The sequence below is a fragment of the Chionomys nivalis genome, chromosome 22, assembly GCF_950005125.1.
Source record: "Chionomys nivalis chromosome 22, mChiNiv1.1, whole genome shotgun sequence".
Lineage (NCBI taxonomy): Eukaryota > Metazoa > Chordata > Mammalia > Rodentia > Cricetidae > Chionomys > Chionomys nivalis.
This window is the reverse complement of record NC_080107.1, coordinates 46,233,092-46,250,289: the sequence shown is the minus strand read 5'-3', so window position 1 is coordinate 46,250,289 and position 17,198 is coordinate 46,233,092. Positions and strand designations below refer to the sequence as shown.

At 50.8% G+C, this 17,198-nt stretch overlaps 1 protein-coding gene across 1 annotated transcript in view; it reads right to left on the bottom strand.

The window, feature by feature from the left end:
• Nucleotides 1-230: 230 nt before the first annotated feature.
• Ncs1 (neuronal calcium sensor 1) overlaps nucleotides 231-17,198 on the bottom strand; it is a 52,128-nt gene continuing 35,160 nt past the window's right edge. The window contains exons 4-8 of the mRNA XM_057754950.1: nucleotides 15,555-15,633; nucleotides 13,960-14,048; nucleotides 12,807-12,884; nucleotides 10,007-10,123; nucleotides 231-3,417 (exon numbers count right to left, since the gene is read on the bottom strand). Of these exons, the coding sequence (XP_057610933.1) occupies nucleotides 10,025-10,123; nucleotides 12,807-12,884; nucleotides 13,960-14,048; nucleotides 15,555-15,633 (345 nt within the window). The 3' untranslated portion in view covers nucleotides 231-3,417; nucleotides 10,007-10,024. The remainder of the gene's footprint in view (nucleotides 3,418-10,006; nucleotides 10,124-12,806; nucleotides 12,885-13,959; nucleotides 14,049-15,554; nucleotides 15,634-17,198) is intronic.

Below are 17,198 nucleotides of genomic sequence, written 5' to 3'. Positions count from 1 at the left end.
AGCCTGTCACCCCTGCAAGGGCCTCTAGCTGACTTATAGCCCTCACTATAACCCTGCGAGGTGGCTGACCTCCTGAGGCCTGGAGAACCAGATCCAATGAGTAATATAACTCCTCCAAAGTCCCAGAGGAATTTGTCCAGGGATAAAGTGGCGAAGGATGCTAAGTGTTGCCCCCACCCTAGGAAGCAAACAAAACCTGAACCTGTGCCAAGACAGAAGATGGGACCAACTCTTTATTCAACAAAAGCCTTTTATTCATTCAAAAATTAACCATTGGGTTTATTCTGCAGATATTTTTAAAAAATTAAAGTTGGGAGGGCAAAACTTCCCACTGTGCCCTTATGCCAACTACCTTGCCAGTCCCAGATGACCTAGCAAAGCAGAGGGGCAGGTGGGAGACATGCTGCCATATATGTGCGGCTGGGGGTCCAGGGCCTCTTGAACCACAGCCTCCTTGGCCTTCCCACCTCTAGCCTCCACTTCACCACTTGCTGGACCACTGCAGCCCCCAGGTGCTGCTGTAGCTCATCACCACCAGAGGGCGCCCGTATAATCCTTGGATCATGTAAATTCAGAAATACACTGGGAGGAATCACAGCGGCTTTCTGCTTGGCCAAGCAGTGGGGGCTTTCTCAGGAGAGATGCCAGCAATCCCCAGGCACCCTACACCCCACCGTCCCTTAGAAGAGACAGTGTCCCTGAAAGCCCAAATGCACCTTCATAAGAAATCAACTGTCAAACTGCAGTGTTTAAAGAGAGATGTCAATGCCGCATACGCTTGCCTTGTTATTTTAGACTTGGCTAGATATCACAAAGTCGTGATGCTCTCTGAAGTCACCATCAACACAAAGTGGGGAGCAAACGCTTGGAAGAAGAGGGGGGCACAGCATCCCTGCGTCTGCAGAGGGACCGGGGATCTGGTCTCACAGGCTGGACCACACCCCTAAAGAAAGCAGCATCAGATGGGGTGGGACTCAGCGGAAATGAATTGGGGAGAGGCCCTCAGGCTGCTCAGAAGAGGCCCAGCCTCAGATTCTGGGCGTGCTGTGTGCCACAGCTAACGGCTGGTGAAAAAGAGGGACAGAAGGCAGTCGGCACACATCCTCACATGAAAATGGTGTCCGGCATCCTGCCAGGAAGAAGGCAGCCCAGAGCTGTCTCAGCGTCCGAGGCTTGGGCCCAAGGACAGAAACTGTGAAGACGAAAAGCCACACTTGAGGTGGCAAACTAGAAAGCTAAGATGCGGAAAGGAAACCTGGACCCAGACACTCGGTGAAAACCCACGCTTAGCCCTTGACAGTCCTCAGCTAGGAATCCATTGCGTCTTGATGGCATCAAACATGCTACTGACAGAGAGGGTGACTGAGGCTCCAGAGACCAGAGAGAAAGTCCACTCTCATCCTCTCAACCCACGTCACCCCATTTACTCCCTGTCCAAGAGGCCCTTTCACTGGCCAGGCAGGAAGTTGACCCAAAGAAGTCTCAAAGAAAATTGCCTGTGCAACTGAAGCCCCTGGGGTCCGGAGGGCTGTCGGTGGGGGCTGCAAGAGCGAAGATTCTGCCCATGGAGAGGGTGCACTTGTGGGCCAGCGAAGCATTCCCACCCACAGGAATGCAGAGGCAGGACAAAGCCACCTCTTGGTGGAGGACACCCATCCTCCAGCTGACAGCTACTCACCCACAGCAGGAAAGAGTGTGGTCTCCCAGAAGAACGGTGGAGATTATAGGAGGGTCGGAGCAGAAGAAAATCAAGGGGACATTTCCCCCTCTCGATGGTGGCCAGAGAGGCCACACAAACTAGAAGCAAGAATTATGGGCCCGGTCCTGCCTCTTAGCAGCTGGGAGGCCGTGTCTCACCTGAGAAAGTTGCCCAGGGTGAGGATGAGCCCCCAAAGGAGCCCAAGAGCCCAGAGAACGCTAAAGAAGGGCTAAGGGGAGAGGGGTGCCACCAGACACTCAGAGCCTGGCGAACACAACCACAGAACAGTGTCACGGAGGTAGGACCCCAAGTTCCAGGCTGAGAATTGGACAATGTCAGCAAGAACAACCACCAGGCCCCCAGCCCCGCTGACTGAGAAGGCAACATCAGACTCCTTGCTTCTGATCCACAGCTGCCGGGTGTTCCTGGGGACAGTAAGGAGCCATCGTTGGCTCTGGACTCCGGCTCTGGTAGTGGGGAAGCAGAGCCTCCCTCAGCAGCGTGGCCTGGTCCTCTCCTCTTCCCCTTCTCAGACTCCAAGCAGGGAAGAAGCCATGTAGCCTGCTGCGAGAGGCAGACAGAGGCAGGAAAGATGGAATTCACAGGCCACGCACACCCCTAGCATCAAGGAGGCAGGGGCATCGTCCCCTCTGCCAGCGGTTGGCAGAGAAGCCCACTTCACACTCTTCACACCGTGTGCCTGATACCCTCTCCCAGTTCCCACTCCCGGGACAAGGCTCTCCATTTTCTCTCTCCTGGGAACATCAGAGCAAGAGTTGCAAAATTAAAAATAAAATAAAATAAAAGTCCTTTTTGTTCTTGAAAAAAGTGTTCTGGACTCCAAGGAGAGCAGAGGAGAGGGGTGGGGAGTGCAGGGCAGAAGCTGGGAGAACAGTACATTAGCCATTTAGGAATGCCCACCTTCCCCTCTCCAAACATGGAGCACAGTATCTGAAAACAAAAAAGAGGAAAAGATTTTTGGCTTCTTGGCCACTGCAGGCCACCATCCTCCCAAGGGAGGCGGGCAGGTGGGTGAAGGTGTGCACATGTAAACGGAGGCCCAGCATTCTGGGAGTTTCAGACACACAAGGTAGCAGCAATAGTTAACAACCAATAAATAAAAGGGATTGATTATATATGAGTATAAAAAAACCTCACTTTCCCCACAGAACATACAATACTGTTATCACATGAGCCACCATCACTAACCATCCTGGCCTGCCAGTGACCTCACTGCTAAGGGCTAGGCTGAGAGCTCACCAGGCAGCGCTGGCCCCTGGCCACCACTACAGAGGGCCAGACAGAGACTGAGTTCTCTGAGACCCAGAGGGTCAGTATCTTCTAGAACAGAAGGTAGTTTGTTTGTTTTCTTTAACAATGTCCGTTTGAAATAAAAAAAAGAAAGCACACACGCAGGAGAGCAGGAGGGACGGAACGGTTGCCTTGGGGAGGCAGCCGTGGCCTTAGTTTTGCAGAGGGCTCAAGCCTTTTTCCGTTTCAGTTCATCGTCGCTGTTTTGGACAAGCGGAGGTTGTTGACAACTGGAACCAGTGGCTTCAGGCGGCAGGTGGATGCAGGGCAGGGGGGAACAGAACCGAGCCTGGAGGCTCAAGGGCGCCGGCAGGCGTGTGTTGATGAGGAAGGCTGGGTGGGCACAGGGGCGGTGTCAGGCTGCAGTGGCCTCATGGCACAGGAGGAGGCGAGTGGTTCCCACACATCTGCAAGACACAGCAAGTCCCTTTGACTAAATGTATGGTAACAAGAGACCCAGCCCCTCTGTGGTAACCCACTTTGTGGAAGACCTCTGAATGCGCCACAGCCAAAATTAGTTCAGAATCAAGTGTCCCGAGTCTGGGGTGTTTCTGGTGACATCCACCCACATGATGTCAAAGCACCATATCCTTCACATGGTCATCACACCACACAACACCAACGCTGCCTGAAACAGCTTTGGTTTGAGACTCATGTATTATAAATTGTAGAGTTTTTTGGTTTTGTTTATTATATCTACAAACTTTTCTGTTCTTAAATTGTATCCTGTTAGAACATTTGATTTAATTTTTTAATGAGTATGTATCACCTCCCATCTCACTCTGTGTGTATGTGTGTGTGTGTGTGTGTGTGTGTGTGTGTAGTACCCTCAGAAGCCAGAAGAGGGCACTGGATCCCCAGGACCGGGAGTGGCAGGCAGACTGATGCAGATGCTAGGAACTAAATTAGAATCCTCAAGACGGGCAGTAAATGCTATTAAGTGCTGTGTCATCTCTCCTCTCCAGCCCCTGGGACACTGGATGTGAAAACTTGTTTGAATTTCAGCATAGAGAAGAGAGAAACACATTGGCCCTGACCTCTAGCTGAGGAGCTGGGCTGCTGGGAGAGGGGGAATCTCCCCGGTCACTAGAGAGTCACCCATGCTCTAGTAAATAGCCCCACACCCACGCTACCAGAGCAATCCTAACTAAGCGCAGTGGGCCATTAAAAACAAACAAAAACAGAGCACGAGCCAGAGACGTGGCTCAGCAGTTCAGGGTACTTGTTCTTGTAGACGACCTGGGTTCGGTTCTCAGCGCTCACGGGGAAGTTCACGACCACCTGTAACTCCACTTTCATGGGATCCAATGTGATCTCTGGCCTCCACAGGCACCAGGCATGCACATGGTGCACACACATATATGCAGACAGAATACTCATATACATAAATAAGAAGTGCTGTAACAAACATTAAAAGGCTCGTTGAGAAGAGGGGCTCCCAAGGGAGTGGGAAAACCCAAGAGGGAAGGGGTGTGGGGGGCACAACCAGAATACATCTTAAATACAGGCTTGAAATTGTCAAGGGATAACTTTTTACTATTTATTATGTATACAGTGTCCTGCCTGCATGTGTGCCTGCAGGCCAGCAGAGGGCACCAAATCTCCTTATAGATGGCTGTGAGCCACCTTGTGGTTGCCTGGAATTGAGCTCAGGACCTCTGGAAGAGCAATCAGTGCTCTTAACCCCTGAACCATGTCTATAGCCAGATAATTTTTTTTTTTTAATGTTAAGTTGTTTCAGTTGCTGACTTGAAATTTTTTGTTTGTTTTTGTTTTTCGAGACAGGGTTTCTCTGTGTAGCCCTGGCTGTCCTGGAACTCACTTTGTAGACCAGATTTGCCTAGAACTCCCAGAGATCCACCTGCCTCTGCCTCCTGAGAGCTGGGATTAAAGGCATGTGCCATCATCGCCCAGCCTCTGAATTTTACTAAGAAGAACAACTCTTAAATGAATTTTGGCCTAGGATTAGAACAAAATGCCCAACAATTTCTGAGTGGGCTCCACACCCATTCCTGCTGTTTTGTGCTAAGTGAGGCTGTGTTCTCAGGACAGCCCTGAAGACAGACGAAGATCTTCCATATCCTGTGGTAGCAAATCTTCAGCCACAATTTAAATCTTTCTATAAAAATAAACAACATCTATTACATTCAAATGCAAATTTATCTTTTGTCTTTAATGATAAAAGTATATGTGTAACAAAACTGCTTTTAAAATAAATTTCTTTTTTATATAATTTATTTAACTTTACTTTATGTGCGTTGGTGTGAAGGTGTCAGATGCCCTGGAACTGGAGTTACAGACAGTTGTGAGCTGCCATGTGGGTGCTGGGAATTCTTCCTCTGGAAGAAGCAGTCAGTGCTCTTAACCGCTGAGCCATCTCTCCAGCCCCTAAAATAGATTTCTTTATAATTCATATATGTATATGCCAAGAGTAGTCTCAAATGTTCTCAGTCAAAAGAGGGACCACGAGCAAAAAAAAAAAAAAAAACCCCAAAAAACGCATGAGGGCTCTAGAGGGAAAATGGCGCTCTGGGCTGGAAGTCCTGAAAAGTGGCTCAGCCGCACAAGTCTTCATAGTCATCCCTAAGAAATAAATAGGATACTCACACAGTACTGTCCTTACAGTGAGGACCAACCTGAGAGTCCAACAACAGGGGACTGACTGGATAAACAGGATAAAATAGTTTACAACCATTAACATCCACCCGTAGGATGAAGTCACTAAGGACCCACGGCTCAGAGCCACAGCCTCTTCAGCCTCTGAGAATGGTCAATATATACTCACAGGAAAATACAGTGTCATCCAGGGCACGGAGACGATGGAGCTCTTGTGTCCAGACAATGGAGACGGAAACGGTGGCAAACAGCGCCTGGCCTGTAGCCGATGTCAGTGATGCACTCGCCAGTGTATTTTAAAACGGCCTTGATTTACGGCTCCATCAGGCTACTGATACAACTTGATGAGAACCTGGGGTAACCTAACTCCGTGTCCCTGGGCCAGGCTCACTCACATTTTTTGGTTCCGGAATAGGCGATTCCTTGTCCCCTTTGAGCTGAGAGCTGTGTTTTTTATATCAACGTCACAAAGATACATACCCAGGACTGAGGACGTGGCCCGGAGTGGAACGCCTGGGCTATACGGTAAGACTGCGTCTCAACAAATGAACAAAGGTTTTGGAATAAGCTATGACACACGCTATGACGTGGATACATGCTAAAGGAGCAAAGCCAGACTCAAAAGGCCACCTCAGAATAGGCAGAGCCAAAGAGACAGAGAGCAGCCTGGATGGCAGGGCTGGGGAGATGCCGGGTGTGGAGCCTGACTCCAGGGAATGCCAGTCTGTTAGAACCAGGAGGAGGCGGCAGTTGCATAACAGTATGAATATACTAAATACCACCAAACTGTGTGCATGTGCGTGTGTGTGTACACGCACGTGTGTGTATGAATATACTAAATACCACCAAACTGTGTGCATGTGCGTGTGTGTGTACACGCACGTGTGTGTATGAATATACTAAATACCACCAAACCGTGTGCATGTGCGTGTGTGCGTTTGTGTGTGCATGCCTGTGTGTGTACACGCACGTGTGTGTATGAATATACTAAATACCACCAAACCGTGTGCATGTGCGTGTGTGCGTTTGTGTGTGCATGCCTGTGTGTGTACACGCACGTGTGTGTATGAATATACTAAATACCACCAAACCGTGTGCATGTGCGTGTGTGCGTTTGTGTGTGCATGCCTGTGTGTGTACACGCACGTGTGTGTATGAATATACTAAATACCACCAAACCGTGTGCATGTGCGTGTGTGCGTTTGTGTGTGCATGCCTGTGTGTGTACACGCACGTGTGTGTATGAATATACTAAATACCACCAAACTGTGTGCATGTGTGTGTGTGCGTTTGTGTGTGCATGCCTGTGTGTGTACACGCACGTGTGTGTATGAATATACTAAATACCACCAAACTGTGTGCATGTGCGTGTGTGCGTTTGTGTGTGCATGCCTGTGTGTGTACACGCACGTGTGTGTATGAATATACTAAATACCACCAAACTGTGTGCATGTGCGTGTGTGCGTTTGTGTGTGCGTATGAATATACTAAATACCACCAAACTGTGTGCATGTGCGTGTGTGCGTTTGTGTGTGCATGCCTGTGTGTGTACACGCACGTGTGTGTATGAATATACTAAATACCACCAAACCGTGTGCATGTGCGTGTGTGTGTATTTGTGTGTGCGTATGAATATACTAAATACCACCAAACCGTGTGCATGTGCGTGTGTCTGTGCATGCGTGCCTGTGTGTGTGCGTGTGCACACGTATGTGTATGAATATACTAAACACCACCAAACTATGTGCTTGTGCATGTGTGTGTGCATGTCTGTGCGAGTACGTATGTGTGTCTTTATGCATACTTCTCTGGGATTAAAACCAGAGTCTCTCATGTCCCATATTATTAAGTCACCAGTTCTATATTTTTGATGTTAAGACCAGGCCTGTCATTCGATTGCTCAGGCAGGTCTAAACCCGAGAGGCCCCTGCCTCAAACAGCTGTGATGACAGGGTTGGCAGGGCCCAACAGGGGAACAACAGGCCTATGCCACCCGGCTGAACTGTCCACTTTAAAATGGTTGCTTTTGTACTAAGTGAGTTCGCCTAATGTATTCTCTTATTAAAAGCACAGGGGTCCTGTCTTTGAGCCCACAGAACTCTCCCTGGAACCAGCCAGCCTCCCAACCATGTTAATGTGGCATATAGGGTCCCAGAGGTGTCCTGATCAGACAGCTGCAGAAACATCTCTGCCCAGAGAGCTCCTGATCTGTGAGGACCGGAGACCCTTATCCAGGCCAATTTGGTTTTCTCTCTTAGCATAAAAACCAGCAGAAAGGAAGCATTCAATGGTGTCCCTAGAAGAAAGTTCCCACAGGGAGTGTACTGGCTAGTTTGATGTCAACCCGACACAAGCCAGCGTCATCAGAGAAGAAAAGCGAGCCTCAGCTGAGAAAAAGTCTCCATGAGATCAGGCTGGAGGCAAGCCTGCAGGGCATTTTTGTAATCAGAGATCGGCTTTTGTGTTAGTGTTGATGGTACCATGGTGAGTGGTGCCACCCGTGGGCTGGTGGTCCTGGGTTCCATAGGAAAGCGGGCAGAGCAAGCCATGAGGAGAAAACCAGGAAGCAACACCCTCGCGGCCTCTGCATCAGCTTCCGCCTCCAGGCTCCTGTGGTCCTTCAGTGATGAACAGCGATAGGGATTTGTAAGTTAATAAACCCTTTCCTCCCCAAGATGGTCGTGGTGTGTTAGTCACCCTGACTAAAACAGTGGGGGTGCCTAGGACGAACAGGACACAGTGGTCAGGAATAAAGGGAGGAGGCATGTGGGCAGGGTCATCGTGTGGTCTCGGCCATCCTTCCTCTGGCTCTGGGATCAGCAAACCTTTCTGACTTGTACCTGTTATTCCCGTCAAAGCTCAAGCCCTGCCCATCTTTTATTAGCATGATGTTTGTTGTAGCTTTGAAAAATGATCTTATACTGTTGCCCAAGCTGGCCTGAAATTCTTTATGTAGCCTGGGCTGTCCCGAAACGAACTCACAGCTAATCCTTGTCCCTCAGCCTCCTGAGAGCTGAGATTGCAGGTGTGAGACTACACACCCACCAGGAAGTTCTGACTGAAACGGAGCTCCCGAGAAATGATGGAGACAGCATTGCACCTGCTGCTAAGCAGCTGTAAATCTAAAGCTCATCGATACATTTAGATTCAGAAGTTCATAATGATGGATATTTAAAAGTCACTGGTTACCTTTAAAGGACATCAGGAGAACAATGAACTCAGGGCTCATTTGGTAAAGTCCCTGTCAAGCAAGACCAAGGATCTGGGTTTGGTCCCCAATACCCAGGTCAAAGAGCTGAGCTTGGCAGCAGATGCTTAAGCTCGGCACCGGGGCACTGGAGACAAACAGATGCCAGGGGTTTGGTGGCCAGTCTAGCCTAATGCTCCCGGTTCAGTGGGAATGTGGACCTCAGTAGAGGGGGACACTCAATGCCAACCTATGGTCTCTGCACAGAAACTCGCCGGATGCACAATCCGACTCGTTTTGGAAAGCGATAAAGAAAAAGACGCAAGCACACGGCTTTGCTTTGCTGTTAAAATCTGGTCACCAAGTCAGCAAATCATAGGCAGAGCCAACTTCGCAGAAGTGTGGGACTCGTCCCAGCTGGCTCAGAGCAGGGAAGGTGGCAGAAGCACATAGCAGGTTGTTCCCCAACTTCCACGCGCATGCCATGGCACGAGCAAACAAACAATAAATAAGTGTGACTTGAAAAAAAAATTAATGATTCTGGACACTGTGACTATGTGTAGGTCGGATGGGATAGTTTTGGAAGTAAACTTAATTTATCACACTTATTTTTAATGAAGTTTCCTTTGTAAACATCTAATACCTTGTCAACACAAAAGCATTTCTGTGCAAAGTAGTATAAATAGAATGGCTAATAGATGTCTCGGTGGCTCAGAGCACTGGATGTTCTGCCAGGAACCCAAGTTCAATTCCCAGCATCCACACCCAGTGGCTCACAGAGGCCTCTGGCTCCAGCTCCAGTAGATCTGATGCCTTCTTCTGGCCTCTGCTGGTACACGCACCCTGTGTGCACATGTATACACACACACACACACACACAAATAAATATTTTCTTTAAGTAATATTAATGGAACCTTTAAAATGGAGCTCAGACCTTTGAGTTAAAGAAGGAGCGAATCATTCTGTCTTCCCACAGTTCCCTTACCCTGACTGCCTACAGTGTCTTCAACTCAGGAAACCTTATTTTCAAACTAACAAGAGGCTGGATTTGGGTTGATAAAAACAATAAACCGCAGGGTCATGGCTGACGTGAAGACCCTGTCCCCTGGCTCCAAGCACCCTGGAAACACAGAATTAGCTGGCTGTGCTGTGGGGTTCCACCCCACCCCTGCCGCAGGACCCATCCGGCTTACCCCAGCTCTGGGCCTGGACTATACCAGCCCATCGTAGAGGGACAGCGCCTGCACGATGGAGGGATCGGCCTTGGAGCCTTCCTGGAACTCCTGAAGCGTCAGCTTCCCATCGGCATTCTGCAAGAAGAGAGAGGGCTGAAGACGGCAGTCTGCCTCCCGGGACAGGAGCCTCAAGTCCACCCACGGCTGGTCTCAGTAGAATCCCTGAGTCCAGTGGCGTCCTCAGAGGTGAGAAGGCAGCACTAGACAGACCTGGCACTCTTGACACACCTCACTCAGCCTCTGGTTCCCCATCTGGGGACCAGGGAAAGCACAGTGACAGGTCTGGGGTGGACACCACAGGAGTCAAATTACAGACACCTGCACTCTGCGTTTTCATCAGTCGAAGCGACTACACTGGCTCGAATCCTACTCTGTGCTTTTGTTACCATTAATTCTCCATAATAAACTGGGCTCAGTGCCGCAGCTACTTGGGAGGCTGAGGCAGGAGGCTCAGGACTTCAAATCCTGGGTTATACGGAAAGTTCAAGGCCAGACTGGGGAATTTACAGACCCTGAAACAAGCGGCGGGGTGCTTGTGGAGGTCCTGTCTCAATGTTGTGCTGTATTGTTTTACTAGCTTATCCAGAGTTTTTTTTGTTTTGTTTTTGTTTTTTCGAGACAAGGTTTCTTTGTGTAGCCCTGGCTGTCCTGGAACTCACTCTGTAGACCAAGCTGGCCTCAAACTCACAGAGATCCACCTTCCTCTGCCTCCCGAGTGCTGGGGTTAAAGGTGTGCGCCACTACCAACCAGCTCAATTCCCAGCTTAAAAAAAAAAAAAATCCAGTACCGGGGTAGAGGTTTGCCATATAAACATGAGGACCTGAGTTTGATCCCCAGCACCCATGTCAAAATGCCAGGCAGGCGTGGTGGCACAGAGCTGTAACCTCGGGGGACGGGGAAATAGGACGAGCTCTGGGGCTCACTGGCTGGTCAGTCTCACTACATCCATGAGTCCCAAGCCCAGTGAGACACCCTGGTGGGCCAGCTTCTGGAAAGGGAAACCATACATGTGCACGAGTGTGCACGCATGCACAGATGTATACCATGTGCATGAAAGGTGGTCAGTCCTGAGGGCTCATGATCTATGCTTTCCTGGGGTCTCTTTTGAAAGGACATTTAAGTCACTCCTGGAGCAGGCCACGTCAAGTTGCAGGAGTCCCTAGAAGGAGTCTCACGAGAACTCAGGCCTCAGGTACCACTTGCTGCAATACCAGCAGCAGGGAAGGCAACACCAGGCGTTACCCACCCTGGCAAGGCCGAACTTGTGACAGCTGAGAGCCTCAACCTGTGATGGTCAGTACCCCCAAGCCCTCAAATCTTCAGGGTCGCCCTACAAAGGAGAAGTGCACCTGTCTCCTGTGGTCTGTTAAGGGAACTGGCCTAGGGTCACCATTACCAAACCCGTGGAAACCCAAGGTCTATGGTGTTTCCAAACCCAGAAGATGCATGCCTCCAGCAGGGCAGGGGTGCATGGTCTTAGCAAAAAGCAGTGTGGGGTCCCGCTACAAGAGGGCTGCCGCTGCCTCTGCACTCCCTCTGAAAATTGTCTGGGAACAGCGGGAGCCCAGCTGCACCCCTCTCATGTCCTAATCTCCCTTCCTAATTAAGAGCGCAGACCTCTCAGGGCAAGCCTGGTACTATCAGCAGGCGGCAGGAAGCCTGGGGACTTATATTCTCATGGAGGCTAGAGAGGCTGTTTCTTCACCCCACGGTGTCAAATTTCCATGTAAATCAAAGTTATTTTCGCTTGGGGAAAAATAAAACCTGCTTCTGGTTGGGTACAGCTCAAGCAGAGCACAGGCTCTGTACTTGCACAAGGCCCTGGGGCAACCCTCAGCATCACCAGGAAAATAGAGGAAGGGCATCACAGAGTCGGAGGAACCATAGAGTTCTGCAGAAAAGAGAAAGAGGGTCTGGGGAGATGGCCTAGTGAGTTAAGTGTTAACTGTGCAAGTGTGAGGAAAACAGAAAAGCCAGGCAAGGTGGCATGTGCCAGGAAGATCCCTGGGGCTCACGGGCCAGCTACTCCAGCTGAATCGCCAAGCCCTAGGTTCAGAGAAAGACGCTGTCTTCGAAAATGAGGAAGTGGACAGCAAAGAAGACACTTGCTGTCATCCTCCAGCCTCCACACACACACATGCCCTGGAGCACACACATGCATAGGACAGAGACACACACACAATAGAAAGCGATTTCTGCACCCAGGCTCTGTGGCTAAAACACAGCAGGTCTGTGAACCCAGGGGAGAGGGTTGGGGTGTCCTTCTTATTCCCCAGAACCTAAGATCACCACCCACCCACGACCTTGGCACACGACTGCTGCCTGTATCCAAGCTCTGACTTAGGCGATGGGCATGGGCACTGTGTTTGTGCAGTGCTAGGGATGGAACCCAGGGCCTTGTGCATGGTAAGCAAGCCCTCTGTCACTGAGCCACACCCCAGAGTTACATCACAGATTCCCTTTAAACCGTGCCTCAGAAGCCGCAACTCAAAATATGTTTCCTTTTTGCTGTAAGGGTCATAGTTTTATGATGGGGCCACTATTGTGAGAAGTCTGGGTTCTGTAGAACATCAAAGGGTTCTAGGATAGAATAATGAAGGCTGAGGACACTGGTTAATTACAAGGAACCTTCCCGGGAAACTCACCGAAAAGACTGATTGGCAGCCAGCCATGAGCCAGGTTGACTGGCCTGAGCCAGTCTCCCAAGGATTGGTAGCAAAGCCTGGCCAGGCCCTAGGTCCCTATGTCCCACCTCACCTTGTCCATCATGGCGAAGATCCGGTCCACCCTCTTCTCTGGTGTGTTCTCCTCTTCTGGGAGCTCCACAGTGTTCCCCTGTCGAAGTTAGTGAACACAAGGCTGGGCCAGTGTGTGGCAACCTTGGGCTTGTGGCTAAGCTAAGCCTTGGCCAGGCCACCAGGGCACTTTTGCCTTTGAGCTCATAACTAAATCCTTGCCTTGACACCTGGGCTGGTGCCAATGGGGACCACCTCTCTTTCCCATTCTCCAGCCCTGTCACCTTCCAAAGGAGCATCTCAGTCACCTGGCTTGACTGTTGGACAATGCTCTCATACACTATAAAGGTGTGTCACTTGTACTGATTTAATAAAATGCTGATTGGCCAGTAGCCAGGCAGGAAGTATAGGTGGGGCAATCAGACTAGGAGAATTCTGGGAAGAGGAAAAGCAGAGATGCAGTCACCAGCCAGACAAATAGGAAGCAAGATGAGACTGCCTCAGTGAGAAAAGGTACCAAGCCACGTGGCTAAACATGGGTAAGAATTATGGGTTAATTTAAGTTATAAGAGCTAGTTAGTAATAAGCCTGAGCAACAGGCCAACTGGTTTATAATTAATATAAGCTCTGTGTGTTTATTTGGGACTGAACGGCTGTGGGAGCAGGTGGGACAGAAATTCCGTCTACATGGCTCCACCACCCACCTGGTCCCCTGCCTGACCCCCAGGTGGCTATTCAACCAGCAGTACTTGATTGGCCTGTACTGTCCAGAAACAGGCAGGTGACTCTGGATTTCCCCTGGGCCCTGTAGGTCACAAGTGACCTTCCGGTCACCCCACACTCCTGAGACTCCTCACCCTCTGATGGCCACCTACCCTCTGAGACTCACCCTCTGATGGCCACCTACCCTCTGAGACTCACCCTCTGATGGCCCCCCTACCCTCCTGAGATTCCTCACCCTCTGATGGTCCCCTACCCTCTGAGACTCACCTTCTGATGGCCCCCTACCCTCCTGAGACTCCTCACCCTCTGATGGCCCCCTGTTGCCCCTCTGAGACTCCTCACCCTCTGATGGCCCCGTTGCCCCTGAGACTCCTCACCCTCTGATGGCCCCCTGTTGCCCCTCTGAGACTCCTCACCCTCTGATGCCCCCCCATTGCCCCTCTGAGACTCACCACCATCTGGTAAATGGCATCCACTATGTCCAGCATCTCATTTCTGGTGATGTACCCGTCGTTATCCAAGTCATAGAGCTTGAAGGCCCCTGTGATCAACCATACAGGTGGGGTCACCCTGGCCCAGGGCCAGCAACTTCTCCCCTCTCCCTCTCTGTGACTCAATACAAAGCCTGAAGTCAGACAGTCCCGCCAGATATCAGGCCCAGGTATACTTATACGAAACCAGTGTAGCCAGAGTTGTTAAATAAACACAGATTCAGGAGTTAGATGCAGTAGCTCATGTCTCTAATCTGAGTATTCAGAAGTGGAGGCAGGAAGATCTTGAGTTCAAAAACATCCTGGGCTACATAGTGAGTCCTGGACCAGCCTGGGCTATGAAGTGGAACTTGAAGAAACAAAGGTTGGGGCTATAGCTCAAAGGCAGAGCATTTGCCTAGCGTGGGCAAGGTCCTGGGTTCAGTCTCCGGTGCGGCAAAAATAATAATGATTTTTAAAATATGCAGGTATTGATCTACAGGAACTGAGGCCATGGCTGGAGGGGCCTGTGTGCATTCCCCAGAGCAGGACAAGTTGGGAGCCCCTGGAGGAGACAGCCAGGTCATGAGACCAACATAGTAATAGAGACCCCCAAATCCCTGACACTGTGGCTCTGCCTCCCCACGCCTGACCTCTCATCTTCAGGCCACCCCTCCCACAGTGGGCAAAGGAGGAAATAAAACAATGCATGGGGGTGCAGGACGACAGTCCTCTTCTGTTTATAAACACAGAAGCCACTATGGAAACAGAAGCACTCACCAACCAGGGCATTCTGCCCAGCTGTCCCCCTTCCAGAAAATTCCCCTGCTACCACCCTGGGTCAGCCAAGGGCCACCCTTGCCTCAGTGGCCTCCCAGTCCTCCTCCTGCTGCAGCCTGTACACGAAGTTCTAGCCTGGAGCCCCTTCTGCCATGGCGGTCCCCCTCAGAGCTCATCAGCTCCTCCTCTGCTGGCTCAGCTGGCACCTCTTCTCCCTGCCTCCCGTAGAGCACAGGGGAGTTTAGGAACCGCACTGCTGTGACAGACTGGCGGCCGCTACAGCAAGGACCTGGGTAGATCCTGGTTCCCAGCTGGTATCACAGGTGGCGCCTTCAACTGATGTTTGTTGAATGAGCAAATAAACGAGAGACTATCAATATGGCTGAAGACTTGAGTCCACAGAGATCTGGATCCTGTGATGCCACCCACAGGGTCTGCCATCCCAGTACTGCATCTGCCTCAATGTCACTCTTGTCCCCACCCCCACCCTACACCCTGCAGCCTGTGCCAACCACATGGCTGTGGACTCTGCCTCACAAGGCCCAACTCCTCCTCTGAGACCTTATCTGTCCTGGAAGGGCAGGGTCCTTCTTGTTCTGGTTCTGCACAGATGGCCTGGGCTGCTTACTTGGCCACAGTGGGCCCACCTGCCCAGAGCTCACTGCCCAGGCCTCTGGGAATGCCCTGACCTCCCAGAGTGGACTCCTTCTGTGGTCAGTGCTGCTGGTGTCTGGCACCTCCTCCTGGCAAGGACTGGGACTGCATCCCTCTAGCCTGGCTGGGGATAGGGGACTTACACCGCAGCTTCTCATCCAGGGTCCCCCTTGAGGTCACCGATAGAGCCTGGATGAACTCAGAGAACTCGATCCTGCCATCCTGATGGAGACAAAAGGGTGGCTTTGGTCAGCCCAGACCTCACAGGGAGATGATGGGCAGTAGCAGATGGAAGACATGGAGGGGGGGAGGGCTGGTGAACAGGGGACAGGAGGGAAGGGACGAGGGGAAGGAGAAGGAGAGGAGGCAGAACCGAAAGAGGGCAACACCGGGGAAACCGGCAAGTGGAGGGGCTCAGGAGAAGCCATTTCTACAGGCAGCTTGGTTCTGCCGATCTTTTTACAAAAGAGGAAATCGAGGTCCAGAGAGGGTGGAACCCATCCCAGTGCCAGACAGGGGGACTCCCAGACTGGAGCACCTGGGGAGAAAGCTAGGACCATAAAAATAGAAGCCACCTGAGTGACGGGTGCAGAGGTGAGTGACAGGGATCCCAGGAATACCATGAAGTCAGGAACGTGCTGTCTCGAGACAGGCTGCAACCCCGGCTACCCCAACCCTGGACAGGCCAGCTGTCGGTTAGCAAGGCCAGTGCCAGGAAACACTCGCTGCCACATAGTAAGTATGGGAAACTCGTGCTCAGTGGTACACTGGGAGAGAGCCAGACACAAAAGGCACACTGTAAACCCCAGTTTCCTCATCTGTGAAATGGGGGACATTGAAAGAACCCACACCACAGGGCATGATGGCTGTCACGTGACTGCAATTCCAGCCTCTGGGAGACAGAAGCCAGAAGAGAGAAATCCGAGGTCAGCAGCAGCTACAAAGAGAACTAAGGTCAGCCTGGGTGGTCTGGCTAATTTTTTGTTGTTACTGTTTTGCTTTTTTTTCTGTCAACTTGATACAAGCTAGAGTCATCTGAAAAGAGGGAACCTCAATTAAGAAAATGCCACCATCGAACTGGCCTATGGGATTTTTTTTTTAAAAAAAATTTTATTTAACTTTATTTTATGTGCATTGGTGCGAAGGTGTCAGATCCTCTGGAACTGGAGTTACAGACAGTTGTGAGCTGCCATGTGGTGCTGGGAACTGAACCCGGGTCCTCTATGGAAGAGCAGCCAGTGCTCTTAACTGCTGAGCCATCTCTCCAGCCCTGGTGGAGTATTTTCTTAATTGACGATTGATAAGGATGGGCTACCCTGAGCAAGAGGTCTGGAGTTGTAAGCTACATTCCTCTGCAGCCTCTGCTTCAAGCTCCTGCCTCTGGATTCCTGCCTTGCCTATGGACTGGGACGGGGACCTGAAATTTGAGACAAACCCTTCCTCCCCAGGCCTAAGACCCTGGGCTAAACAAGACACCTGTCTCAAAAAACAAAAAAAGGAATGCTAACCCTGTGGACAGCTGTCAGGCCTGTCAAAACCACACCATGAAGAGTTACAGCCACTGATCTCACTATTCCTGGAGATCCGCATTTTGTATCCGTAAGAAAACTCACATATATGTACACGTGTGCGTATGCTATGCCTTCATACATGTATGCTGCTGTGTGTGTGTTTGCACGAGCAAGCCTGTGTATTTGTGCACATGGAACACTGAGTGTGTCCGTCACACAAATGAACACGTGGGTGGGTGGGCATGCCACATGGACGCATGTGTCGGTCTTGATCTG